At 31.3% G+C, this 27,363-nt stretch overlaps 5 protein-coding genes across 7 annotated transcripts in view; 3 read left to right on the top strand and 2 right to left on the bottom strand.

Annotated features, from left to right (window-relative positions):
• Positions 1-42: 42 nt before the first annotated feature.
• Positions 43-2,040, bottom strand: LOC125053030 (NECAP-like protein CG9132). The gene is made up of 5 exons (XM_047654203.1): positions 1,745-2,040; positions 1,469-1,674; positions 997-1,178; positions 545-711; positions 43-359 (listed from the first exon to the last, which is right to left on the bottom strand). The coding sequence occupies exons 1-5, from the start codon at positions 1,828-1,830 to the stop codon at positions 302-304; spliced, it is 699 nt and encodes a 232-aa protein (XP_047510159.1). The 5' UTR covers positions 1,831-2,040; the 3' UTR covers positions 43-301.
• Positions 2,041-3,740: 1,700 nt separating this feature from the next.
• LOC125053031 (peflin) lies at positions 3,741-11,347 on the top strand. Of its 2 annotated transcripts, XM_047654204.1 has the most exons (5): positions 3,741-3,816; positions 4,216-4,249; positions 9,378-9,582; positions 9,769-9,912; positions 10,930-11,347. In XM_047654204.1, exons 2-5 carry the CDS (start codon positions 4,241-4,243, stop codon positions 11,151-11,153), a joined length of 582 nt encoding a protein of 193 aa, XP_047510160.1. In that variant the 5' UTR covers positions 3,741-3,816; positions 4,216-4,240; the 3' UTR covers positions 11,154-11,347. The 2 variants fall into 2 exon arrangements, with proteins under 2 accessions (XP_047510160.1, XP_047510161.1); XM_047654205.1 differs by lacking the exons at positions 3,741-3,816; positions 4,216-4,249 and adding an exon at positions 5,315-5,337.
• On the top strand, positions 4,862-9,259 carry LOC125053027 (leucine-rich repeats and immunoglobulin-like domains protein 3). Its single transcript, XM_047654194.1, has one exon. The coding sequence runs from the start codon at positions 5,121-5,123 to the stop codon at positions 7,797-7,799; it is 2,679 nt and encodes an 892-aa protein (XP_047510150.1). The 5' UTR covers positions 4,862-5,120; the 3' UTR covers positions 7,800-9,259.
• Positions 11,344-21,597, bottom strand: LOC125053029 (DNA primase small subunit). The gene is made up of 8 exons (XM_047654202.1): positions 21,342-21,597; positions 21,004-21,260; positions 20,616-20,785; positions 20,079-20,277; positions 14,330-14,540; positions 13,974-14,117; positions 12,679-12,874; positions 11,344-11,392 (listed from the first exon to the last, which is right to left on the bottom strand). Exons 1-8 carry the CDS (start codon positions 21,342-21,344, stop codon positions 11,373-11,375), a joined length of 1,200 nt encoding a protein of 399 aa, XP_047510158.1. The 5' UTR covers positions 21,345-21,597; the 3' UTR covers positions 11,344-11,372.
• A 2,822-nt stretch (positions 21,598-24,419) lies between these two features.
• LOC125053028 (trafficking kinesin-binding protein milt) overlaps positions 24,420-27,363 on the top strand; it is a 46,230-nt gene continuing 43,286 nt past the window's right edge. Inside the window, exon 1 of one of the 2 annotated variants that reach the window (XM_047654200.1) lies at positions 24,420-24,508. Coding sequence is in view for 1 of the 2 variants with exons in the window: in XM_047654195.1 (XP_047510151.1) it covers positions 26,651-26,738 (88 nt within the window). In the remaining variant the exon portion in view is untranslated. Of the gene's footprint in view, positions 24,509-26,550; positions 26,739-27,363 lie in introns of those variants that run through there. The other variant, XM_047654195.1, reaches the window with a different exon arrangement.

Raw genomic sequence — 27,363 nt, 5'->3', positions numbered from 1 at the left:
CACTATCCAACAATTAAACTTTTTTTAAATACATAGTCAAAAAAAACTAAAATGCTTAAACCATATTGGATATAGGTGTTTTCTTTCAACATTTAATTCCTAATGAATGTGACAAAACATATTTTTCTATGAATAATGGTTATGTTTCAGACTAAATTACGTTATTGCTTGAGAGAATAACTTGATTTTGCAAACTAACTGGCTAACTGTCTTAAAATATATTAAGTAATTTACGTAAGTATTGTGCATTGCAACTCTATACTTTACAGAAATCAACGTATAAATTCAGAAATAGACATTTTCAAAATTGTACCCAGTTCTGTTGATTAGCGGGTGTTGTTGGCTTTTGGCTTGTGGCTCTGTAACAAATATGGAATGAGTCTTATAAAGTACCGCAATCAAGCTATAGGTTTATGATACAAAAATTTACATGTTTGTTTTTTTAAGTCAGGTAAAAACTACATTATGAGAAAAGAAAATAATAAAATTTAAATGTATATGGTAATTAAATATACACCAGATGAGTAATATTCCAATGACTTACCCAGCAGAGTTAAAGTCTCCCCATTCAGTACCAGCAGTAGCTGGCGTTGGTACATGTTGGGGAGAGGGCGGTGGTGGGAGTTTGGAGCCACCTGGAGGAGGCGGTAGTAGACCTACAGACCCACCTCCTGTGCGCCGTGGCCTACTAGCCTCACTACCATCCTTTTTCTGAAATCAGATTTCCTCATCATTAAATTATTTTTAACCTTGATATTCTAGTTATTTATTCAACAGGTGTCCACGATGATGCTTCCTAGGTAAATAAAAAACTAAATGTACATTCTAGTAGTGACAGAAGTTAAATTACCCATTTCTCAAGAAAAATAAGAATAATGAAATGGTCTATAGTTTTATTGTGTCATCACAATAGAAACAGCAACAAACTTAGAATAATAGATACATAAATTTAATCAATGTAAGTTTACATTTAAAGATAAATTAAAATACTATTACCGTTATCTTCATATTTATCTTGATAGTTTCACCTTCTTTGAAACTCAAGTCTAGTTGTTGTTGAGATCCTTCATCAGTCTCTTGACCTTTTTTAATATATTTAAAGTGATCTTGCAGTGACACATTTAAGTCAAAAGAATCTGACCGATCACCAAAACCTAGACCGATGTAGGCACTTCTTCCTATAAAGATTTTATTAAATTATCATAACTGTATTGGTAAAGAGAACCAAATTTTTCATCCAAAATTAAGATGTTACAGGTTTCATAAAAGGGTTGCTATGAAACTGAACATTAAATTTATTTACAATGATGTGTGTAAGTAATTATAAGTTATGTTTATATGAGTTATTAAATTCAAAATCTTTTTGTTGAACTACCTACACCAACTAACTCAAAGGTAAAAATAAAATGATAAGCTTATTAAATAATTAATAAAGGCTATTTTTCATGTTAATTAACAAGGAACATACCATTATCATCCTGTATCCTGACAACAAAATATCGTGAACTGTCCGTGACAGCCTCAAGTGCGACACCAGGATATTTATCAATTGGACATTTCGCAAATAATTCGCCAGATGCTTTATCTTCTAGCTTCATTACTAACTCGTCTCCTTTCGCAACTAAACGCATACGCCCCGTCCATTGTGGTTCTTGTAAATTCCAATCAGCTGCCCTGTAATATAGATTTGTCACAATTATATATAGAGTTGATGTTAAATGATAAAAAAAACAGTATACCTTACCTGTATCCTCGGTTCGTTGTTTTTGGAGGTATTTTAAACACAAAAACTTCATTTTTAACAAGCAACACACTTTCGTACGTGTCCATTATATTAGTGTGATTTTAGTTAACTTTCTTTAAAACTCTAAAGACAAAACTGATTTTCAAGTGAACGTTTTGACAAAAAGACTAAAGATATGATTTTAAAAAAGATTTTTTTTAGATTAAATAAATTGATATTTTCTAATGATTCATTCGAATTCATTCAATTTAACTCTTATTCATACACAAATCATCAAAATACAAATGACAAATCGGTAACAAAAATTTTTTAATGAAAAATTTGCATTACAGATTATATATGGATGCTACAGTAACGTTATCTTCACAGCTGAGTGCTGACTATTGTAACCAAAGACTAAAGAAAATATAGAGCTTGGCAAGTGGATGAGGAGGTTGTGCTAGATATTATCATTAGTATAAGACTTAGGGTATGTTCCGATATACACTGCGACCACTGTACAGAGTACCGTCAATTTAGTATACTGTGAAACCGTTTCTCTATAGCCAGCTATACTGGTTACAATTTAAAACGGAACGCAGTCCAGTATACTAGTCAGCTTCGTTTTTCGACACAGTTTTCAAATGAGTGCATCAAAGTTTTTCAATTCAACAAGACAAACTATTATTGGAGTATTATCGCATTAAAAAATCTATATTAATATTAACTGTCAATTAAATTCATACTACAAAGAAAGTAAGTTAGAATTGTAAATGTTTGTTATTAAACTGTAAGTTATATCAGCCGTTAGGCATTCAAGTGGTTTTGATTGATCACGTGATCAAAGCACTGCGAGTACCTTACCTCGAAAACGCCAGTGCTCGCAGTAGAAGTATAGCGGGGATTTGTGACGTCATATATTTCCTAGGACGCTGCGGCTGTATACTGCAGTCCATAGCGGAACAAATTTTTGAACAGTGGGAGCACTATACAGTACTCGCAGTGTATATCGGAACATACCCTAAATATTGTAAATACTCTATTATACGAATAAAAGGCTTTAATATTTTTACACATACCGACTCTATATCTTTAATTTAAAACTACAACTATGAAAATTTAAAACATTAAGTATAAACGTGATAAATAATTCTTATATTAAAAAATAATACCTATATAAATAATTATTAACGCTCGACATTTTATTTTTATCGATAAAAATGTCGAAAGAGCCTGAAAAAGTAGTATCTACGTAAACATGACAAACATAATTTTATCTCTTTTTTACGTCTTAGAATGGCGTTAGAAAATAAAAATAACATAAATCCCCTTATTTGCTGTTTTAACGCCAGTTTATGAACTTTAGTTTTTCGTTTCTTTCACTTTTAAATGGCTTCCCTTATAAGATGGATTCTTCCGACGTCTAGGGTCCCCCCTGAAAATCGAAAAAAAGGACACGATTTTAATCAATGCACGCAATAGACAAAAAAACTACGGCTACATTTTATCTTGGGCAAAGGTTAATAGATAAATTAAGTCTAACTAATTTACTTATAGACGCAAATCCGACGCGACGAATGCTATTTGTAGCGATTTAAACATAAATTATTAAGAGAAGAGAGAATTATGTATCCATAGATTATAGAAACTAGCCATAAATCGGCTGTCGCTGACTGCTGTAAATGTCATTTGTAGTTATCAAATGCCAACTTTCAAGTTAATAAAAAAATTTAATTGCCTAATTTCAATTTTGTAAAAGTGTTTTGAACTCAAAATATATGTCATATGAATTATGAAAGTATGTTTATTTTTTGATATACTTAATATGACATGTATGATGTACATGTTATACTTTAAATATTTATTAAAGTAAGGTTTTTTTTTAGTTTTAACATACATCTCTTTTGTACTAAAACTGTTGTGAATTCTAATAACTTCCGTGTTGCTACATGTAGTGTTTTTAAGTATTATTTTATTATATATCAAACAAATACTGTTCTTATTGCAGGTAAATTGAAAATTCAATTACATCAACAGACTCGACAGTTTAGACACAAACATTTGAGACTTTGCTTGCATAGAAAATATTAAAGGTAATCAAACTTAAAACGCAATTCAAAATTTGAATTTGTATTTATTACGGTTTTTGGGGATGTACCATATAATATGTATGATAAGCAAGATTTTAATATTTTCTCAGACTGTTAACTTAAACCATTTAGATGAAATTATTATAAGCCTTGTAAACCTATTATTACTATAAAAAACTTATCAATTTAATATATGTTTCATATCAACATAACATTTGAGCTAAAGTCATAGCTTACGCATATCTAGCGTTATGACCTAAGAGGAGTTTTAGCCCCTGTATGAATTTTCTTTGGTGTCCAGCCTAGACTTTAGTTAAACTAAAAATGTTTTTGGTAAACTGAAAACTGTTATTTTCTCACCTGGTCCACATATAAAGTAAGTAAAATTAAATTTTATTTTAGGCACACAAGATCCACAACAGCTGCCATGGCTTATGTAAGTTATTTTGCTATTTTATTAATGTGCTTTAAGCACACATCCACACGGAATAAACTCTTGCCTTATGCCAAAGTACTAACAGATTCAAACCTATGACATCAAATTTAATTATATTGTTGTTTTTGTCTGATAATTAGATTCAGAGGTGTGACTCAAGGCACTGAGTCTCAAATCTGAATAAATACGATCAATGTGACAAATCATTTTGGATATAACTAGTGGTACTTAATGAAACAGTAAGCAACAGTTACAGAAAGTCATTGAAAGACATTTGTCGTGTTGATCAATTTTTAAGACAAATTCATTGCTGCACAGCAGGGGAGAGCAATGAGCATATTATAACTTAGGGTTGAGCATCTAGCAAGGCTTAGGCTAACACATTCTTATTATTTTACAAATTAGATGTATTAATTGCGGATGAAATATTTCCTGTTTTTTGTGATGTGAACAATAACTATATTAAGCATATAAATAATTATTAAATAATAAAAAAATATATTCAAAAAACGAATACAAATAATTTATATTTTATGCCTTCTATCTGCAATTTGAAGACGGCAATACAGAATATTTATTCCGTATTCGTCGTCACTACTGTCTAGTGTCTTTAATCTATTCAGTAGTCTACACTCTATTCCCTGCCGCCTGCTTATAGAAAATGGCGGCCGAGTTATTAGGTGTAAATATTTTGTTGTGTTGTTATTATGCGTCTGTTAAAGCATTGGTGACAAAATGTAATGCAATAATTTGGTGTCTGTGAGTGAACAATCAAGAAAACTTAATTTGTGAATACGTTTTCGTCAAAATTATGTAATAACAGCAACAAAACATTGTTTGCATTCAATGAATCGAGCTTCGCTGCGTAAAAATGGGAGACTCCCATTTATTGCGGGTTGTGACGTCAATATTAATATTACTACGATGCTCTGCATTTTCTGAAAACTATGAATGCCCGCAAAAGTGCGATTGCTTGGTACAGTATGTTGACTGTTCCGATAAAAAGTTGGTTACGGTGCCAAGAATTCCTAAGTGGGTGGAACAACTCGACCTAAGCCATAACAAATTGAACGAAGGCGTAACGCAAGGTTTCGATAAGTTAATCTCCCTAAGAATTTTAAAACTTGATAAAAATGCTATTCAAAATATTCCAAGTTTCCTTGAACAAAATCAAGTGCAAGAAGTTAGCCTAAACAAAAATAGTATTACAGAAATCGATATCGGCCGATTTCCTACAAATTGTTCAATTAAAGTCTTAAGTTTAAATAGCAATCGCATTAGACTTATCAAAGATGGAGCTTTGAACAATTTGACAAATCTCAACACTTTAAAATTGAATAAAAATGCAATTTCTTCTTTACCTCATCATTTATTTATGTACCAATCCAATTTAAAAACACTTGAACTAAATCATAACAAATTGCATGTTATAAATGGTCTACTATTTCAAGGATTATCAAACTTAACAACTTTGAAAATAAGATTCAATAGTGTAGAAAACATCATGGATGGTGCTTTTTTGGGATTTAAGTCTGTGAACTTGCTGCAACTAGATCACAATAAGATAAAGAGTGTATCAAAAGGTTGGATGTATGGACTAGAATCTTTAACAACCCTATCCTTGGCAAATAATTTAATATTGCACATTGATATTGGTTCTTGGGAATTGTGTAGTAATCTACAGTTTTTGGATTTATCCCATAACTATTTGATTCAGATTGAAGGAAGAAGTTTCCAGCATTTAATTAATCTTCACACATTGAATTTAAGTAGTAACAATATATCAGTTATTTCACAAGAAGCATTTAGTCATATAATACAATTAAAATCTTTGTTTTTAAATAATAACAAAATATCATGGACTGTTGAGGATATGTCTGGAGCATTTTCAAAGCTACAAAATTTAGAAACTTTTAGTTTATCAGCAAATCATATTAAATCAATAAGCTCAAGAGCATTTGAAGGCTTAACAAATTTAAATGAATTGGATTTAAGAGGCAATAATATTACCTCTATACAACAACATGCATTTGATTCTTTGACTAATATAAGGAAGCTCCATCTAAACACAACATCATTGCTATGTGATTGTAAAATATTATGGATGGTAAAATGGATAAAGGATAAGCTAGAACATAAATTTGTCACAGCTACATGTGCTTATCCAGCTGAAGTGAGAGGAACATTATTATCTAGACTTAAAGAAGAAAACTGTGGTGATTCACCTAAACCTAAAATAGTTAATCATCCTAAATCTCATCTGGCCATTAAAAACCGTTCAGCAAATTTACTGTGTTCAGCAACATCAAATCCTTTTAGTAACATGACATTCTTATGGAGAAAAAATAATGACAATATAAGTAATCCTGTGGTATATGAAAATGTAACATTAACAAACAAAGGGCAACAAGCAACATCTGTTCTTGTAATACCTGATGTGTCACACACTGATTCTGGAAAATATCAATGTGTAGTGAGCAACAAATTTGGTACAACATATTCTACAAAGGCTAAGATGAATATTGTTACATTCCCTAGATTTCTTAAAACACCCACTAATGTAACTGTTAGAACTGGGGAGACTGTAACACTTAACTGTGCTGCTACTGGTGACCCACCTCCTGAGATCTCTTGGAAAAAAGATGGGGGAAATGATTTCCCTGCAGCAAGAGAAAGGAGAATGAATGTAATGCCAACAGACCATCTATTCTTTATTGTTAATGCAAAACCAACAGACATGGGAATTTATAGCTGTGCTGCGAAAAACCCTGCTGGTACAATCATAGCTAATGCAACACTCAGTGTTTTGCAAGAACCTTCATTCATAAGAGTTATGGGAAACAAAGAAGTTACAAGTGGGGAACCAGTGGTTCTGGAGTGTATGGTACAAGGCTCGCCACCGCCAGTTTTAAAATGGCTTAAAGACGGATCTCCAATTCTACCTTCCGAAAGACATTTTCTGGCAGGCAATAATCAACTACTTATTATTATTGGAGCACAATCAGGTGATGCAGGTCACTATGAATGTGAGATAACAAATAATTTAGGCACTAAAAAGGAAATTATAGAGTTAAAAGTATTACCACCAGTAGCAATAATGGTGAAAGAGGAAAATATGACAGGTATAATTATAATTACTGTAGTGTGCTGTGCAGTTGGTACATCTATAATTTGGGTGGTAATTATTTACCATACTCGTAGACGTATGGCTCGGGCCATGCGCAGTTACCCCACCGAAAGTGTGAAAATGACACAAGTAGTGCATAGTGATAGTGATTCCCCTCATATGTTTCCTGATAACACATCTGAACACTCATCGTGCAAGGATAGTGGAACAGGTGACTCTGCAAAACAAACAAGTTTTGATGGAGTGCCCACAGACAGAAGTGAGCCAGTTCATTTTGAGACTGCTGTATGTCACAGCTATTCCCCAGTGCCTGAAGCCCATAAGCTTCTGCCATCTTCTTTCAAACCGTCTATACAAGTTTGTGTGAATACATGTGTTACACCAGCTACTTATAGTTTTTCTAGTCACAATAGTAATGTTTAAGCCTAAAAGTGTCTGTATTAAATTCATAATGAATATTGTTGAAAGCATTGCATTTTCACTAACTGGATGTCCATTTTATTTAATTTAAACCAAGTTGTTATTTTATCTGAATCCTATATTGTTATTTATTAGGGACTAATGTTATGCTAATATAATATTTACAATGGTGAAACTTATTCAGTGCCTCAGTATTTAATGTTAGTGAAAAGCTTTGTCCATTAGTGGTTTATAATATTAGTACAAAATGTAAAAAACTTGCCAGTATTGGTTTGATGTAAAGACTGAATGTCATTTGTGTTTGTATGAGCTTTGTTATTTTCTTATTTTTTCTAAGGTTTATGTGAGTAATGGTTTAACATAGTATGTAAGTAAAAGTAGTAAAATATTAGTTTGTCATTTGTTGGGTAGTCATGTGATTTTGTAGTAGCTTTGTAATGATAATATACTAATTGTGTTACTGCTATGAGATTCCTAAAATTAGATAGAATTGGTATTGCTGCTAACATTTAATATCCTAACTGCATTAAAAGACTTAAAAATATTAATCTATAACAATACTTAATAGACTTCATTAGTAATCTAATTGTGTCATTAAACTCTAGATATAATAATTGTAAGACAAAAACGTATATTTCATTAAGAAAAATTGGTAATAATCAGCATAAAACTTATATTATTTCCAACACTACTTTCCAAAAAAATATTTAAACTACCTTGTGAGTGTCGACTTATTACATTTTTAAAATTCAGTAATTTTAGTAACAATTGAATATTGAAAATCTGAAATTGTAGTACAGTATATATTTACATGTAAGTATTACAAATTGTAATTCAATACTATAACTAGTGATATAAAACAAAATAACAGAAGACTGTTTTAAGAATTATAATTAGCATGTAGATTTTATATAAAGGCAGCTATTTTTACCATAACAGTGGATTGTTTTAATATCACAATAGTATTTATAAGCATATTTTTTTCTGGCAAAATACCCAAACTATTTGTGTTATTATTGATTGTATAGTGTACTTTATTTTATTTATTTCTCTTTATAAAGTATAGGTGTCTATACTATTCATATTTGTTTACACAACACACATGCTGTATTCTTATTTATCAAATAAGAAACATTTTAACCTATTTAGGAAGCTATTCAAAAGTGTTGCTGTCAGTCTGCAAGAGTATAGAATTCATAAAATTTCAACAAAATAATAATAATCAGTGCTTTAAAGTGCCTACCTGCCTCTTTCTTTATTTTTGTTGAGTTTAGTGAGAATATTTTTTGTTACTCCAGACAATATGATACAATAGAATTTATTACTATTTTAATAAAATACTTCACCAGTCTTCATGGTATGGTTACTGGAAAATATGTAAATAACATTTAATATAAGAATAATTAAGTAGCTATTTATACTTACCTACCCACTTTATAGAATAATAAACTTATTATAAGTAATAATGTTTTTCTTTCCAACTCCAATAAGAAAAAAATATTAGTACTTTGTACATGAACAATAATAATTATAGTCAATATCTATATAGATATTATGTGTAATTTTATGGTTGATTTATAGCCCGGTGGTGGACAGCAATTGGAGATGGGTCATGGCCCATACCCCTCAATGGGACCCGGTGGCACCGTGTCTCCTCAAGTACAACAATGGTTTCGGGCTGTTGATAAAGACCAATCCGGTTTCATTACAGCTATTGAATTAAAGGCTGCTTTAGTGAATGGCCAAGGGCAGAATTTCTCTGATACAGCATGTAATTTAATGATAGGTGAGCACTAATTAAGCATCCAGTTCACTTTAGTTACTAAATTTAGAAATTAAAATATAGCTTAGAAAATATGCATACCTACTTTTGTCTGAATATTACAGAGCTATTAGACCCGTAGTATATACGTATGATAAATCTCGGTCGGAAATGGATGGAACGAATAAATTACAACAATTATTTTTCTAGGCATGTTTGATAAAGATCGATCTGGGCATATCAATTTAGAAGAGTTTGACAAACTCTACACCTATATTAATCAGTGGTTAGCAGTCTTCAAAACGTACGATACTGATCAATCGGGACATATTGATCAACCGGAATTGTCTCAAGGTTCGTATTTATTATTAAGAATACCCTAACAAAACTCGTTATTACTTTCAGTAATAATTAATTTTGAATTTATAATAATCTGGTTATATAGGTACATTTTTGTACGGATTTTCCGTCATGGATAGTGTATGATAGGTGTATAATTATACAATATCGATTTATTTTATTATGTATTTTTACTGAAATAGAGGATATTCCAGTATATGCACAATTTCACGTGTGACAAAGTGTGAACACTTTTCATGCGTATTTGTAGATATGGTACTCATTTATTTATACATTATTGTTTAAACTCACAAATTATATAATATAGTTGAGTCCTGGGAAGTAGTTTCATTAAAACATTATCTTGATTGATTGATTAGTAAAACTATACCAATAAGAATAAAAAAATATCTTAAGTTTTTTAAAGTTGTAAGGTAGTAGATTATTGATAACTTGACTATTTAATAATTAATATATATATATAATTCTACTGTCCGTGTGTATGTCAGTTTGACCTTTTAAACGGCTGGGCTGATTTGAATGAATTTTTTTGTATTGCGTGGATGGTTTAGACAAATCAACCCGGCAGATGGAGCTGCAGTCGATCTCTAAGTTATTTATCTATACAGCAAATAAACAGCTGATATATATAAATCCTCTGTGCATGTGTTCGTAATTAAACTCCTAAACGGCTGAACAGATTTGATGCAATTTTTTGTGTGTTCAAATGGAGTCGAGAATGATTTACATTATTAGATGTTTTTTGATGTGTTAGACGTGTGTACAGGACAACGTCTGTCGATCACGATAGTACATAATTAAAATAATTATTCATTAAAACACGTTTTTATTCATATAATTTCATTTCCGTATAGGTTAAAGTACACATTTAAAGCTCTAAAAATTATTTTTTGCCGTCAGAATATAGAATAGAATCACTAGCTTGTGTAACCAGTTCGTCCCTTATATGACTTTCACCTTAATGATGGACAGCATAAATCCTTTTGAATAATTCCTTGTTTTTTTTTTCAGCACTAGGACAAATGGGATTTCGATTCTCCCCAGAATTTATATCATTTCTGACAAAAAGAAATGACCCGAGAGAGGGAAAAATATCAGTTGATAATTTCATTGTATTGTGTGTGCAATTACAACGCTTTACTGAAGCTTTCAGAGCAAGAGACACACAGCAAAATGGCACTGTGACTCTTGGATTTGAAGAGTTCTTAAATATAGCTCTTAGTTGCTCTGTATAAATAAATTAAAAAAAAAACAAGCTTAAGTAATCTCATTGAAGTCTTAAAAATATTTTTTTATATGCTTATACCACCAATTTTATTGTTACAAAAAAAAGAACTTTCACATTGACCACATTTATAATTAAGTTTTTATATTTTGACGGGTAATGCATTATGTTATACGACTATGAATAAATAAAAGATCATAAATAGTTGATATTTTTATTTCATTCCTTGTTAGAAGTCAATCGAGATACCTGTAACAAAAACATACTGTAAGAATATGTATTTATATCTGTTATTTAAATTCTAACCAATTTTTTAACAGCATAAGTTTCTGTATTTCATTGATTCATTTTTTCAGAAAAATAAAATATTTTTCGCCGTTTTGAACATAGGACCCAGAGGTATACACTATGCCTTATATAAAAAAAATCGTTAATAAGAATCTTAAGGCTTATATCCTCTTATTCATACACTAACTTGTTTCTAAACAACTGTAATAATATTTTTCTCAACAATGTTAGCCAAATGGTTAAGCAAGTGTGTCGTCAATCGAACCCCGGCTATGCACGGTTGGAGAGAAAAATCATCTAAGAAACAGACGCAGATAAATATGTGATACATACTCCGCTGGGTTATTAAAAGATTTAATATACATAGATTTAGATTTAGATTTTTAAAGTCAAGGTGCTTTTACAGCGTAACCGAGTATTTAGAATATAAGTTTAACAATTACTCATAAATGACTTCTTATTATGACATTTGCATGCCTGTTATTGTATGGCTGATTGTGCGGACTTTTCTTGTTGTTGTTTTTATTTTATTTTGTACCACTATCATTGCAAATAAAGGATTTATTTATTTATTTATTTTAGTTATATTTTTTGGACACAAAAATACAAAAAATAGGTTATTCTAAAATCTTATCAGATTTTAAAAATCAACTTGGATTATTTATAAGTGTCATAGAACCTATACAAATTGTTTTTAATTATTTTAAGTTTTGGGTTTAAAATTCAAATTAATATATTTAACTTCAAGAACCCGCCGAAAGATGGCGTCGCTATAATACTTATATATTTTTTTAAATTAATGATTACTTACAAGTAATAATAAGTTATTTAACTTAATTTACTCCATAAAGCTTATTAAACCCATGTTTTATATAGATTACTTACTTATAAACTATGTTTTTAGCTTATTAACTTAGGGAGCGTTCAAGAATTACGTAACACAATTTTTGGGAGATTATTGACCCCCCCCCCCATCTAACGCGCCGTAACGTTTTTCTGTACCCAAGTATAGTAAAACGTATCGTGACCACCTAGTGATTCTTTATACCTAAAAGTCTCCATTATGTGGCGTAAAGTAAAAGTGGAAAGTCGAAAATTATATTAACAATAACACGTAATTCAATCCCCGTCCCGCATCGTAACGTTTTACAAAAGAAGTCCCCCCTCCCAAAATTCGTTACGTAATACTTGAACGCTCCCTTAGTTGCCAAATAATATTACAATTATAAAAGAATATGTTAACTTACTTGCTTCGGTTTTTCTTCTCATCGCTTCTGTTTTTTCTAACATAAAGACAACTTCTTGGAAATTCTTAACAGCCGTTCTCATATTGGCTTGATGTTGTGCATTTTCTTTTGAACTGTCATCGAGTAATGTATGGATGGTTGGAATGTCATTTAGTTTCATATTTTTAGCATTTTCAGGCTTAAACACAATTGATACCTGGAATTATTAATAATCAGTATTATTAAGAGCTAAACAACTAAATCAGACATAAATGTGACTACTTTGTTATAGGTTCTCCTTAGCATAGAGAACATGAAATTTTTCGGAATATCGAATCCATAGTGACAATAAATGTTTGTATGGAAAACTTGAGCAGCGCTCCGCGGGGGTATTTGGAACTTAAAAGTAACGTACACCTACAGGCCTTCCTACCGTAACACAGTGTTTTTTAAACTTAAACTTTATTATATACGCTTTATTTATACGCTGCTATAACATGATTCCTAGTGAAATATTGGAACTGCCTTTAAACAGATTCAAAACACATATCAAAAAAACCTTAATGTGTAAAGGTTACTACACAGTCAATGACTACCTGGAAGATAAAAACGCTTGGCAATAGTTCTAATTATATTCTTATAATTTGATTTGTTATCTTTGAAGTGTTATGAATATGTGTGTAATGGTGAATGTGGTAAATCACAGAACAGATTTTTATTTTTTTTACTTATGTAACTTTAATGACGTTGTGGTTTATGACATTTTCCTTTGAATAATTGTAATGTAAAGGGAGGGCAAAACTTGCTGAGTTTCTTGCCCGTTCTTCTCAGAACAAGGCCTCCTGGTAGTTTTGCGAACGGATGGTGTAGTCCTGCTCTTTCGTGAATTTTGTAAACGTTGTTGACATTCATTAGCATGCTCTAAGAAGCATCTAAATTGAATAAACGTATTTTGATTTGATTAATTTAGTTGTTGTATTGTATTACTAAGAAAATTTGTTACCAAGTTTCAAGTAAGGCCGTCGGTTCGATAATTTCACTTAATATGTATGAGTAAAACATAATCGTATACATATTTGATATATTAATGTCAATACGATTTCAGTTTTTGACAAATTGAACGTATAGATTTTGCATACATTTAATTTATACTACACAATTACGATACGATGTTTGTGTGTGAGTTTAGTTCCAAATATGCCCACTGACTACATGTTTTCTATATAAAAATGTAGTATTATTTATTTATTAATGGATAATTTACCTAATATAGTACTTGCTGGTTAAGGCTACAGGATAATAAAATACAACCTTACCTTTCCTGTTTTAGGATGAATACTAAAGGGTGACTTAAGTAAATGATTAAATCCTTTTGTGACATGCGCATCAAGTCTCGGGTAGCAGTATTGAATCTTCAATTCTTCTACCAAGTATTTAATTTTCCTCATGGCATTTGAATTCTGAAAAAATATTTCTAATTATCTTTAGAGTTGAGAATAATAACATGGAATACTACTGAATAAGTAATGTTATTTAGTTTTGAATAATTCTCAAATACAATGTTTAATTACAAGCATTTAAACGACATTAGTACTGAGCTGAGATGTTTTTTTTTATTATTATTAAGGGTCTTTTCTAGAACTCGAGCCAAAGTAACTAAAGTTTTACATACTTGTTTACAGTATTGGTTATAAATAGTAACAAATGTCTCCCATCTTTCTAATGATGATGATGGCATATTTTCTAAGGTCTCCTGTGTTTGTGTCCGTAATGCCTCATCTGGTATTATTTTTAAAAAGCTATTTAGTCTGTCTGTGGTAGAAAGGAACTCTTGCTCTTCTAATATAGAGTTAAAATATTTGTCAATTATACCAATGGCTCTCCTGAAATTGAAAAGAAAATATGACCTGTCAACCTTCATAGCTATTGCTTGACTTTAAAAAAAAGTGGTGCGTGTACTTATGTACGCGCGTAAGAATAACTTCTTTGGCATTATTAAAAATAGTTTTTGATTGCATGCAAATAATTAATTACCAGTAAATAATCGAAGACTGCAAAAGGAGTCATTATAGTCAATAAAGTTCAGTTTACATTTTAAAAATTAAATAAATAAATGTTTATTAATATTATATTTATTATTATTTTCTAATATTAATTAGTATTGATTATAATTCAGACGCACTTGTATAATGAAAACACGTGTTTTAAGTGTAGAAACTCAAAGCATGTGGATAAATATAAATACACAGTGAACAGAGGCGGCGTGCGTGCCAACATGCGCCACTAACTTCATTCTGTTAATTTTGTGTCACGGTGCGCGCGCATCGTAAAATTTCACTCTCATAAATTTTTCATAACGCGCCTAAAGAAGTATTACTTCAAAAATAAATATTTTTTTAGACGTCACATTATATGACTTATTTTTATATATGATATATAAGGCTCATCAACTTATCAATCTACATCAAATAATCCTGATTTATAAAAGAATTTATATGCAACTAAGTTGAGTCAACCTTTTACCTAGACCAGATACATATTGTTAGTTTATTGCTTTTGAATTTATAAATGGCTGACTGTATCCCAGTAAAATAATATTGTTGTGTATGATGGCTGATCACTTATCGTTTCTAGTTGCCATGAGAACAGTATTTATTATTATTATTATTATAGCCTCTATTCGGACATGCCAGTATTGTTCTTTATTTTTCGTATATTGTACTTTTCTTCCACTTTTGCTTGTCCGTTTGCCAGATGGCAAAGGCCTCCTCCAACCTTCTCCATTCTGGCCTTTCTATGGCCACTCTACCCCATGTTGTTCCCGCGACTTGTATAATGTCGTCGTCCCACCTTTTTTGTGGTCTACCTCTCTTTCTCTTTCCATCTCTTGGGTACCATTGTGTGATTATTTTACTCCATTTGTCCTTTCCCCTGATCATGTGGCCTGCCCATTTCCACTTTTGTCTTCTTATTTTCAAAGTTATGTCCTGTACCTTAGTCTTTCCTCTGATGTTGCTACTCCTTACTTTGTCTTTTCTTTTGATCCCAGTCATGCTCCTTTCCATGGCATGTTGACATACGGTGAGTTTATTTGTTACGTTTTTTGTTAAAGCCCATGTTTCGCTCCCGTAAGCCAGCACTGGCAGGATGCATGTGTTAAATAATTTGCTTTTCGTTGAATTGTGTAGGGTCTTGTCTTTCATCACTTCTTTTAGGCTCCAATATTTTTTCCAGCTGTTTGCAACTCTTCTTTCGACTTCTTTGTTTCCGTTATCGTGTGGAGACATCAGTTGACCGAGGTATAAATATTCTTCCACGTAGGAGATTTGGTTCTGCTCCACTATTACAGGGTATTTGTTGCCATTGGTCATGATTTTTGTTTTTTCCGGGTTTAGCTTCAATCCGGCCTTTGCACTTTCCGATGCTAGATCATTTATCATCTTGTTTAGATCAGCTGGTGTTTTTGCAAATAATACGATATCATCAGCGAATCGTAGGTGCGTTAGCGCGCGGCCATTAATAGTTATACCCATGTCCCTCCATTCCAGATTCCTGAAGATCATTTCTATTACGGCCAGAAAGAGTGTTGGTGAAAGGGGGTCACCCTGTCTCACGCCTTTTTGTATTTGAAATTTATTTCCTTCTTTTTCTAGGCGGATACAAGCCGAACTGTGTTTATAAATGTTTTTTATAATTCTTATATATTTGTGCTCTATACCCAGTTCCTTTAAGGCTTCCCAGATTTTTGAGTGTATCAAAGAATCGAAAGCCTTACTGTAATCAATAAAAGCTATGTAGTATACAAGCTGGTACTCATTGTATTTTTCTATAATTTGTCTTACAGTGTGGATGTGGTCTAGCACCGAGAAATCTTTACGGAATCCTGCCTGTTCAATGGGTTGTTGCTCATCTAATTTCCTTCCTATTCTTTCCAAAATAATCTTTGCAAAAATCTTGTAAATGTTAGACATTAGACTGATGGGTCTATAGTTTCCAATATCGCAGTGATTCCCTTTCTTGAATATAAGGATTATGATGGATTCAGTCCACTGTTTTGGGATGATTTCTGTGTTTATCACGTAGTTGAAAATTTCTGTAAGTATTGGTGCCACTGCTACCTTCGTTTGCTTTAGTATTTCATTGGTTATGCCATCTGGCCCTGGAGTTTTATAATTTTTCTGTGTGTCAATAGCTTTTTCAGTTTCTTCCTGCATGATGTAAGGTACCGTTTCGTACTCTGGTAAGTCTATTTCTCTTTTATTTGTGTTATTTTTGTATAGTTCGGTGTAGTAGTCAGTAGCGATTTTGAGTATTTCTTGTCTACCAATTTTCTTCGCTCCTCTTCTATCTTCCATCTTAACAATCCATTCTTTCTTGTTAGTTAATTCTTTGTACGCCTTCTTTATTCCTCCTGTCTGTCTAATATGTCTCTCTATTGTTTCCATACGATGTTGTCTCCTGTCTTTCCTAATGTTTTCTTTTATTTCTTTACTAATTCTTGCAATTTCTTTTCTATTTTTACCAGTATTTTTCGCACTTATTAGCACTGCTCTTTGGTTAAGGAGGTTGACGGTTTTTTCTGTCATCCTGTTGTATAGGTTCTCTTTCCTTTTGCTATGTTCTTTAGTAGTAGTTACAATTTTATTTTCCAACCAATTGTATTTCTCCTGTGTGTCGGCGTCTTTTGTTTCATATTTGTAGTCTTTAAGTTTCGAGTTTAGTGAGTTGGCTATTTCTCCTATCAGATGTTTGTTAATTTTTATATTTTCTCGACTTATTTTTGGTCTGGGGTTCTTGGGTTGGGATGAGTTTAACTCAGCTCTGACCATGCGGTGGTTGGTGTTAAAATTTAGGTTATTGATGACATTTATGCTTGGAAAGAATTTATTTTTGTTGGTCAGTATAAAGTCAATTTGGTTTTTTGATTTTCCATCGGGTGACAACCAGGTCCACATTCTGTTTTTCTTTTTCTTGAAGACGGTGTTTAATATGGTCAAGTTATTTTCCATTGCAAAGTCTATGAGCATTTTTCCATTCCTGCTTCTAGATTTTGAGCTGTATGTATAGGGCCCTAGAATTGCATCCTCGTCCCGTTGGCGTTCGCCAATTTGACCATTGAAGTCACCCATCACGATGATATTTTTGTGGGCATATGTCTGCAAAACTTTATTCAAATCTTGGTAAAACTGGCCAATTGTTTCCATATCTGCTTGTTCTGTAGGTGAATAGATCTGGATAATGGTCCATGGGTCCTTGTAATCGGGTAGTTTTAAATTCAATAATGCTATGCGCTCTGATACACCATGAAATCCATCTATGTGCTTTGTTAGGTATTTTTTAACTAAAAAACCTACACCATGTTTTCCTGGGGTTTCCCCTATATGATATAGTATAAAGTCTGGGTGTGCGACAATGTTTTCTCCCATTCTTCTCACTTCACTCATGCCGAGAATATCCCAGTTAATGTTTTGTAATGCTATTGACAATTCCGATAAGCTTTCATCTGATCTTAGTGTTAATACGTTTAGGGTAGCAATGTATATTCTTGTGTATCTGGATGTTGGGATCTTCGTGTTGACGTTTTGCTTGGGTAGAGTTTGTGTAATGTTTTCTTTATTATGTTGTTGGTTCAATGTTGGAGGGTTTTGGTCTAATTCCCCACGGGGACCAGCCGGGTTGGGGAGTATTTTCTTAGCGTGGTAATTGTTATTTGTGTATTTTCTTGGTTTTTCGGTATGCTGTGTTTTATTGTCGTTTTTAGTTGGTATGTTCTCCAAGTCCTGACGTTGAATTTGCTCTGGAGCGAAATATATTATATGTTTTGTTTACTTTCTTGGGAGCCGTTATGTCATTATTGTGTTCCTGTTTATTTTCAGATGGTGATTTGGATTGTGAGCGTTTCCTTTTAGAATATGTCGATCCTTTCTCCTTTACTATCAGCTTATCATACCTTATAAAGGCGATTTTTCCATTTTTCTCTTCCTGTTCCTTCTTTTGCTTTAGACTCTTTCTTTTTAAGATGACATCTTTAGGATAGTCTTCCGTTGCATATATGTTTGGAGGGAAGTTTTTATTATTTTTTAAGAGTTCGTATTTACGCCATGTTAAAGAAAGAGTAACCAGGATTGGTCTTATTTTGTTTCCAATTTTCTTGCCAAGTCTTCTTAGATTGCTAATCTCCCAATGATTCCACTGGCGCACCCCTTCGCTTCTTCGTGCTGTTTCGTTTAATACATCTATTGCGTTTTTCCAGAGTTCAGCTGCGTTATTTTCCGTTTCTACAATGCCATGTAGTATTACATTGTTCTTCCTTGCTTCTCTTTCCAAGTTTTGCACGCGCGTTTGAAAGATTTTCACTTCTTCTTTTAGTTTCTGGTTCTCGGCTATAAGAGGACTAAGTTTCTCGTCTATAGTGTTTAAAAGGCTTTTCGTGAATTTTTCAGCCAGTTCTTCATTTTGTTCTTTGAAAGATTGTTTCATTTCCTCCATTTTTTCTAAGAGAATTTTTAATTGGGATTCCATTTTGGGTAAGTTTCAAAGTACTTAATTTACTTGAATGCTTAGTTCGATATTTTATATTCCTGGTGAAACTGCCCTCTTGTGACGAGTGGATGTACTAACCATTAATGTTTACCTTATTTTCTTATGGTACGCTTTCTTCCAATTAAATGTAAAGATTATTGCTTTATATGATTTTATTTAATATAGGAAATATAAAGAATTCCGAAATTGCACAGCAAAAAATGCTCCTTCAATAGTGTGACAGTACAAATGTCACTGCAATTAATGCTCCTTATAGTAATTAGCACGTATTTACCTCGACTTTATGCGATAATTTCTTTAAGCAACTCGGTCACAGATATACAAAACAACCACGTCGGAAATTTGCCAATCTGAATTCCAAATTCACTATATTTTATTGTTCACATTTTCTAGTCACCAACACACTTTTGAAAAGTAGATTTTTTGTATTTCTTCCGCTATCCACAAAGCAGCTATCTTTTCCAGAGACAGATAGTTTACTAATATTGTTTAATTGTTACTTGTTATGGTATATTTTTGCGATTCACTATTTTAAATTTATTATTTTATGAGGACTCGATGTAAACGTTGCGACTACCCACATGCACCCATGAGAACAGTATACTGATCTCTTACCAATTCCATACTCAAACCATTATTTTAACAGCATTGAATCGAAAATGTGTCTTTTTCACTCTCATAAATCAACCTGACCGTTACGTCAATTAAAATAGATACTTTCCTATAAGAATCGAAAAATACTTAAATGTCAAATTTAATAATGCATGAATTATTAGAGCTCCTGAATAGGGACTTCTCAGGAAATTTATACATAAAATAAATTCAGTACCTATTAAAATCCTAAACTCAAATGTTAACTGCAATGAATATAAGAATACCTTATACTAGAATGAAGATTATCATTTCCTAAATGCACTTTCTTATACTGGTTTTCTCCCCCTGATATAAGGCACATGTAATCGGCAAGTGCAGTTCTTCCGGGACTATCAAGGACCCTTGCCTCATGATCAGATACCCAACAATGGATACCACGTCTTCCAGAGAATACCCACAGTATATTTTGAAATCCAAAATCTTCTGCAAAACACAATTGCAGAATCAGAAACCTGCTTTCATTATAAGTTTTAATACAAAATAAAATAGCTACAATATTTCTTTCAAATTTAATGTGAAGATATTAGTGAATGATAGTTTAGGATCAACACAGCTTTTCTTACGAATGTAACAAAGATCAAACACATATTGCATAAACTCTGTTCAAAGTTTCATCAACAAATGATAGATTATTTAGTCTTTTAAAAAATAATTTGAACTTGAGATACTACCCAAACATTAAATAAAGATATAAGAATAATGAAATCTTAAATTGTTATTTTAATTACTGCAGTGATTCAAATAAACTATATTTTTATTACCTTTTAATGCAGTGTTAATTACTTCACAAGCTAGAACCATAAATTTCCAACACTTGTCACAAACCTTAGCCTCCTGGCAACATGTTCTAATTTCATCATAATCAGTAAGATCAATATCAAAAACTAGTTCTCTAGCTAACACCACAGCATCATGCCGTCCAATAGATGGTCTAAAAATATAATATGAACATGTTAAACAATTGTCTTGAAAAGAAAGTTGTTCTGCAATAATATTGTTTTCCAAGCTTTCCAATTATTACAAAACAAGAAAAATATTTGAAAAAAATCCCATTGTAAATTATTTTGAAGTCTTATATGAATAAAAGACTAAGAAGTTGCTTATTAAATTTTTCAAATATTACTTTTTTATGCAATAAAGGTTACTTACTTAGTGTTATAGACTGGTCCAATGTCCAGTTTATAAGGACATTTCTTTTGAAATAATGTATGTAATTCTTTTTGATTATTTATAGATAAGTAACGAAGGTATACGTCGTCAGCTAGCGTGAACGATAATTCTCGGTTACCAAGAGGTTGAGGATAATTTCCGCATGTCAACCATCTACAAAACAAACTCTGAGGGAAGAGTCTTGAGTAGTATATAGGAAGCATATCAGATAAAAGGCTTTCATCGTATTGTTTGGCCTGAAAAAAATCAATGAATACAGTATATTGGTTTTAAACATTAACCCTTTGAAATACATCATAGAAAAGCTATGTACTTACCATTATCGTTTTAACTGTTATTTAAAGGATATATTAAGTTTATCTAAATATCTTTAAAATACTTGAAAACGTTTGTGTTTTTATATTACTTGTTTACTGCCGAGTAATTTAATAATTCGTAATTTTATATAAAGTAAATGTAAATATATTTCAATTAAAAATATTTTGTAACACTGAAGCCTTTTAAATTATAACTTAAGGTTTACTTTAAACTTTTACTTAGTGTAAAGTGTTTAATTTAAGATTTACGCGGGATTTTTTTCAATGTCAGTGTTGCATTCATGTCAATTGTATTTATCAGTTATCACTATTTATTTGTGAATTGTCAAACCACAATATAGCCGAAAAGTTTATGTATAGATTATAAATACTTGTATTAAAAATACATGGACAAATATCAGGAATCATATTATATAAATTAATAATATTTTTTTTAATTTATCTAAGAATACGGTCAAGGTAATCTTCGCTATCGTAAAAAATAATCCAAATCAAAGTCAAGTTTAAAAATATAACGCAAATCAAATAACAAGGACAACCAAATTATGAGGGTAGTTTTAAATTTTAATAAATAAACTGTCAATAATAAAAAGACAACATTTTGTGTATCAAGAAGTAATCTGATATACTTAAGAAATCTGATAAAATTTTTTGGAATACAATTAAATTAGAAATATGGAGATAAATTGTAACAATGCTTTCTTAGTGGCAGTTAAAGTCTCTTTTGGTATGTTAATGCTGCTGTACTATTATTTTAGAAATTGGATTTTGTTATTATTTTTTGCAAGCATACAAGTTTAGGTGAATTAAAGAACTTGAACATTTTTAAACAATATTATATTATTATATACACATATTTACGCTTAAATTGCATTATACTGAATAATTAATTTGTTTTGTTCGTGTTTTCAGAAATTTGGCAATCATATTTTTGCTTCATTAATCTCAGCAATAGATTTAAAGAGGAATTGCATAAATTCATAGTATATTTGTTAAAAAAACCATTGTTTACAACAATGTGTTTATCCATTATAACTGGTGTTGTAACAGTCACTGTATTTTCTTCAATGCTAATATTTTCAATATCATTCATTTTTGTGGCTCTTATTTTATTAATAGAGGGTGAGTGTATATGTTTATCATCTATTGTCAAATTATATCATATACATTGTAACATGAATTTTTATTTGAATAAATTGTTTTTTCCAGGTTTCACGATTTTTTTAATTATCAGCATTGGTGTCCACATATTACTATTTTTTGTTATAGCTACAATCTTTATTTTAGGTTTTAAAAAAATGTTTAGGGTATTAAGAATAATTTAGAATTCTACCCATTACATTTACTTCATAATCTTACTTGAAGATATTATGTATTTACTTTAAGCAATTAGTATTACAGTGTTTTAATTGATTGATAATCTTTCAAGTCATTTAAATTATTGTTCGTTTATTGAGAGTTTTACGGGGCGATTTAATGTACCTATTTATTTTAAGGAATAATAGGATAAAGAAAAATAATCATTTTAAATGCATGCATTTACATTTAAATTTCACAGGAATAATTTTATATAATTGCATCTATTTAACTTCGAAGGATTTTAATTAAGCCTATGTATTTAATTTTCTTATAAAAGAAAATAAATAAATAAAAATACGAAGACTAATTATCACGCATAGACAATCATTGCAATTTTGAGTTTGACATCCAACAGTTATGTTAACTGTCATATGTGTCTTCACCAATTGGCAACAAAGGTCTAGTGTCTACTGTCTTTCTTCTGCTAAAAACGATTTCGGAGATAAATCATTGAAAATTCTGTGATACTTAATTTGTGCTTAATTTTGTGAAGTGAGTTTCCCTACTGGATTTCATTATTATAATAATAATTAACTATTATTGATGCTTACACTTTATTAACGTGTATTTTGCACAAAAAATTGATCAATCCTAATCTTTACTATGCTTTGGTTCGAATTTTTATACTGAGAGCCTCAATGAAGATTGTTGATATAAAAATGAACGTAAGTTTTTGTTTTCCTTATTTGTAATTAAGCAGTAGCCCATTTGTACATACTACAATATATGTATACCATTTTTCATTGAAATCTGTACTACATATATACGATCCACTATATCCACGATTTTGAAAATTGATTTCTAAAGGTCATACTTGGTATTAATATTAATGTTGTTGCTCTTTATAGTGAAAAGGTATCCATTCATGTAATTTAAAAATAATATCTGTTACAGAATATTATTTTATGGCACATCCATTGGCCCTCCAAAAAGTAACATTGTAAGTATACATTTTTTTAAATTTAGAATTCTGAGCAAACATGTGTTCTTAAACTTAACTATGAAGAACTTGAAATCAAATCTTTGGAATCATTTATTATAATGAATTATTTATTTAAAAAATATGTTTTATTGATTAAAATTGATTAACACAATTTGTAATTATGTAACTAATCAATAAAACATGTTATCAATATTTAATACTCATCGGCATTAAATTGAAATATAGATATCTCATAAAAATCCATTTCACTTTATTGTACTCCACTGTGCAATTAATATTTATTGCTTTTAATTTGGTATTTAGTTAATATTGGCATAGAATTATAAAAGTACTACTACATTACTCTGGCATTTCTTATGTTATGTAATATCTTACACAATGCATACTATTGCTTTGTTGAAAGGGATTTAAGCATTATTAACAAGGGCACAAATCTTTTGCTGTAACCGCAACTCAGTAAGATTAAGTTTATTGATTGGAAATACAAAGAAATGCCTTGAAACTACAGTTATTAAGTTCACTACAGCATACTGATTAAAATAGACATGTTGTATTCCTTATTTCAAAACTTTTAATTACATAAATTTATGAAGTATGATTTTTTTATTGACCCTGTACTCCATAAAAGAAGCGAAATCATTCAAATTACATTCTGTTGTATGTTGTAATTAGTTTCCATAAGTTATGCCATCTAGATATATCTTTAGCTTATGTCAAGGTTAGGGAGTTTACACCCGTTAAACATTTGACCTAATTATATTGATCTGTGTATCAGGGCACTTCGTCAAGCTGGCGGCCCTCCAGGATGCGTCTCGCGCGCCCTCGCTAGCTCCGCGCTCAACACGACACGTCGCTACAATAACTGGTGAGTTTTTTTTATATCTATAGATCCAAGTCTTTTATTTAGTACTCCAGTATCAAATCATTAATATAATTTGGTTACGTATCCTTCAAGTAAAATTTATTGAAATTTACATGAACTGCATTCATTACTTTGTGTGAAGTAAATTCAAAGCAAGTAGTTACTGAGATGAGTGAAAGTTACTATTCAGGATATAGTGCAAGCTGTACTTGTCTGTTTTATTATTGAATAAATTAGACCAATATAACAAAGCTACTCGATTCGTGAGTCCGGTTTGCCTTGAATGAATTCACCGATTTTCACGCAACGAGGCATACAGCAGGTATGATTCATGTTTATTATAGAATTGTAAAATGTGCTTTATGATTTCACTTGGCCCCATCGTGGTTATCTAAGGTGAATGACCCTATTTCTGAAACCCGCGAAATGTTGAATTAGCGTATTGAAGTAACTGATCCAAAGTATATATGATAATGCATATATTCTTTACCTTTTAAAGGACCCTTTCGTATTATAGCAGTTGTTTTCAATTATATTTGATTATCCTGGTTGTCACACGCAATTGGCGACCTGACGCAAACGCGCGTACCATGAGTCACACGTTCACGTTCAATTAGGCATGAGCATCAACTCCATAACATGCTAAACAATACCGTTAAAATGCAGCTATCACACGTACAAAAAGATTTCACTAGGTCTTAGGACGGGAAAACCAGTCTGGATTATAAACATTTATTCAAAACGGGGCACAGTTTAACAAAAAACCTTACATTCTGCCAATTCTTATCAAAAATTACCATAAAACGTTAGGTTCGGTATTTGGTGATCGAAGAATCGAGTATTTTAAAGGTTGAATTATTTATTCTAATGCGAAGTACAAAGAGGGTTGGGTTTATGAATGGGGTAAGGAGTTAGTGGATTGGCGTTGGCATTATGCCAAAGATATTTTGGGCGGGCGGGCTGCGCGCACGCATCCCCAGTAGGCAGGCAGTATCAGCGACGCGATTCCGCTAACGGCGGTCTTTCGGGTCTTACACTTATATTATGTGTGTGTTTTTTGATATAATATACTAAGAATGCAAGACAGATTCTATTTGTTCTATGAAATCTAGTACATGCAACTCACATGATGCACAAATACAATGTTATGTAACATATGATTATTTTGTTTGCATCTTGTAGCCGCTGTAAAGTACAGCTGTGTTTTGTTATCTGTGTATAAAAACAATGTTCAATTCAATCTAAGCTAGTTTAAAATTAATCCCAAAAATAGTTTAGTTAAATTAGGTGGAGAGATCAAATATCACTAAGAAAACGCTTTGATAGATTTTAAAATTAGCTTTTTATTAAATTTCTAGACATGCTATGCGATCAAAGTAATGGTGGCGAATGGCTTATATAAATACTAAATGTAAAATATAGATTATTATCCATGTAATTAAATGTTCACTTACTAAATCTTATCTAAGTATTCTGTTTTGTACATTACAGGAAGTATTCAATCACGAATGCCTTAATACTTCTAAATCGGAAGTAGAACAGGTGTAGAGATATGACTTTAATCTAGATGCAAATAGGATATTACATAGATTTGTTGAATAATGTTTTAAAGTCGCTTTTGTACATTACCTAACAATGTAGGCGATGCCAAATATTGACGACATCCTTATTTTTATTAGCGTTGTGAATGAGTTCGCAAAGTCGACGACCGTACTAACGTGTGGACTGCGGCCTCGTACTAGTTCTAAATTGTTTTTCTTTAATGTAGGATATTCGATATTGTGTATATTTTCATTAAAATATTTTTATTCCAAAGTGCATTACATGAAATTTCGTGTAAATATTTGTAATCGTATATTAACTATTATTTCAAACGAAATATAAGAACTTATTGTTTACAAAGAATATTATTTTAGATTAGAGTAAATTTTTCTTACCAAAAGACTTAGTAACGGCGAAGTAGTTTAGCATATTGATATCGTGAATTTTGTGTATTATCGGCGTTGCTGACGTTCGCCTCATTATCAGATTACACACATGATTGAGGGATAGGAGAACCTGCAGCGTCTCAGTGTACGTACACAAATTCGGTTACAAGTTTGAAGTGTTCAATGTTAGGGGGGAAAAGTGTTTAGTGTTGAAATTATGAGTGAAGATTCTGCGCGGTCGCGTTCGCGGAATCGCAACGTTATATATGAAAAACGTCGGGAGTTACTTTTCGATTGGTGTAATGGTAAGTAAGAACACGAGAATATTTTAAATGTTGTTTTAATAGCTGATAGGCGGGTAATGTAAAGAAACCAAGATTATCTGGGACGGAGAATGCAAACATCTGTAGGTAGTTTGGAACAAAAAAGGAAGCTAATTATGCGAAAAGTGCGATACATATTTTCTTTAATAATACAATTTTATCGAAGCATATTAATCATACGTTTCTTAACAATAGTGCAACGTTGTCCGATAAAAAAGTATTGAAAATCCTGGTTATCTTATTTGTTGGAAAATAATATTCTCATCGACTCAAAATAAATACGCTCCCCCATACGATTGGCTAACTCTTTAACCTCATTTAAATGTCTTCTACATAAAAACTTGGTTGCCTAAAAATATTGCTTGAAAGCGATAAGGGCGCCTGTTGCCCTCCTTTTCATTTAATTATGACAATTGTATTTTACAACGACGTATTAATAATAATAAATAAATAAACACTTCTTAATCATATCTCATCCTGCTTAATCGTGACTTTGGTAATTTATGAATTTTCGTATTCTTTTGTATTGCATTTTCAATTGAAATTCATAAAGCGTAAGATTAGCTTTAAATTTTTAGTTTATCATGTTATTTTAATTAGTTACTTG

This window comes from Pieris napi, chromosome 10 (genome assembly GCF_905475465.1).
Source record: "Pieris napi chromosome 10, ilPieNapi1.2, whole genome shotgun sequence".
Lineage (NCBI taxonomy): Eukaryota > Metazoa > Arthropoda > Insecta > Lepidoptera > Pieridae > Pieris > Pieris napi.
This window is presented reverse-complemented; position numbering and strand designations above follow the sequence as displayed.

Bases quoted from the DNA above. Each gene is read 5' to 3' on its own strand.
- LOC125053030 (XM_047654203.1), bottom strand. From the start codon at position 1,830: ATGGACACGTACGAAAGTGTGTTGCTTGTTAAAAATGAAGTTTTTGTG. The intron at 1,675-1,744 runs GTAAGGTATACT...TCTATATTACAG, and splicing joins ACAACGAACCGAGGATACAG to GGCAGCTGATTGGAATTTAC. The intron at 360-544 runs GTAAGTCATTGG...TATTTGTTACAG, and splicing joins GGAGACTTTAACTCTGCTGG to AGCCACAAGCCAAAAGCCAA.
- LOC125053031 (XM_047654204.1), top strand. The intron at 9,583-9,768 runs GTGAGCACTAAT...TTATTTTTCTAG, and splicing joins AGCATGTAATTTAATGATAG to GCATGTTTGATAAAGATCGA. The intron at 9,913-10,929 runs GTTCGTATTTAT...TTTTTTTTTCAG, and splicing joins TCAACCGGAATTGTCTCAAG to CACTAGGACAAATGGGATTT.
- LOC125053027 (XM_047654194.1), top strand. From the start codon at position 5,121: ATGGGAGACTCCCATTTATTGCGGGTTGTGACGTCAATATTAATATTA.
- LOC125053029 (XM_047654202.1), bottom strand. The intron at 20,278-20,615 runs GTAATAAAAATA...TGTGTTTTGCAG, and splicing joins AATTAACACTGCATTAAAAG to AAGATTTTGGATTTCAAAAT. The intron at 14,541-20,078 runs GTATTCTTATAT...TTTCAATTTCAG, and splicing joins AATCTTCATTCTAGTATAAG to GAGAGCCATTGGTATAATTG.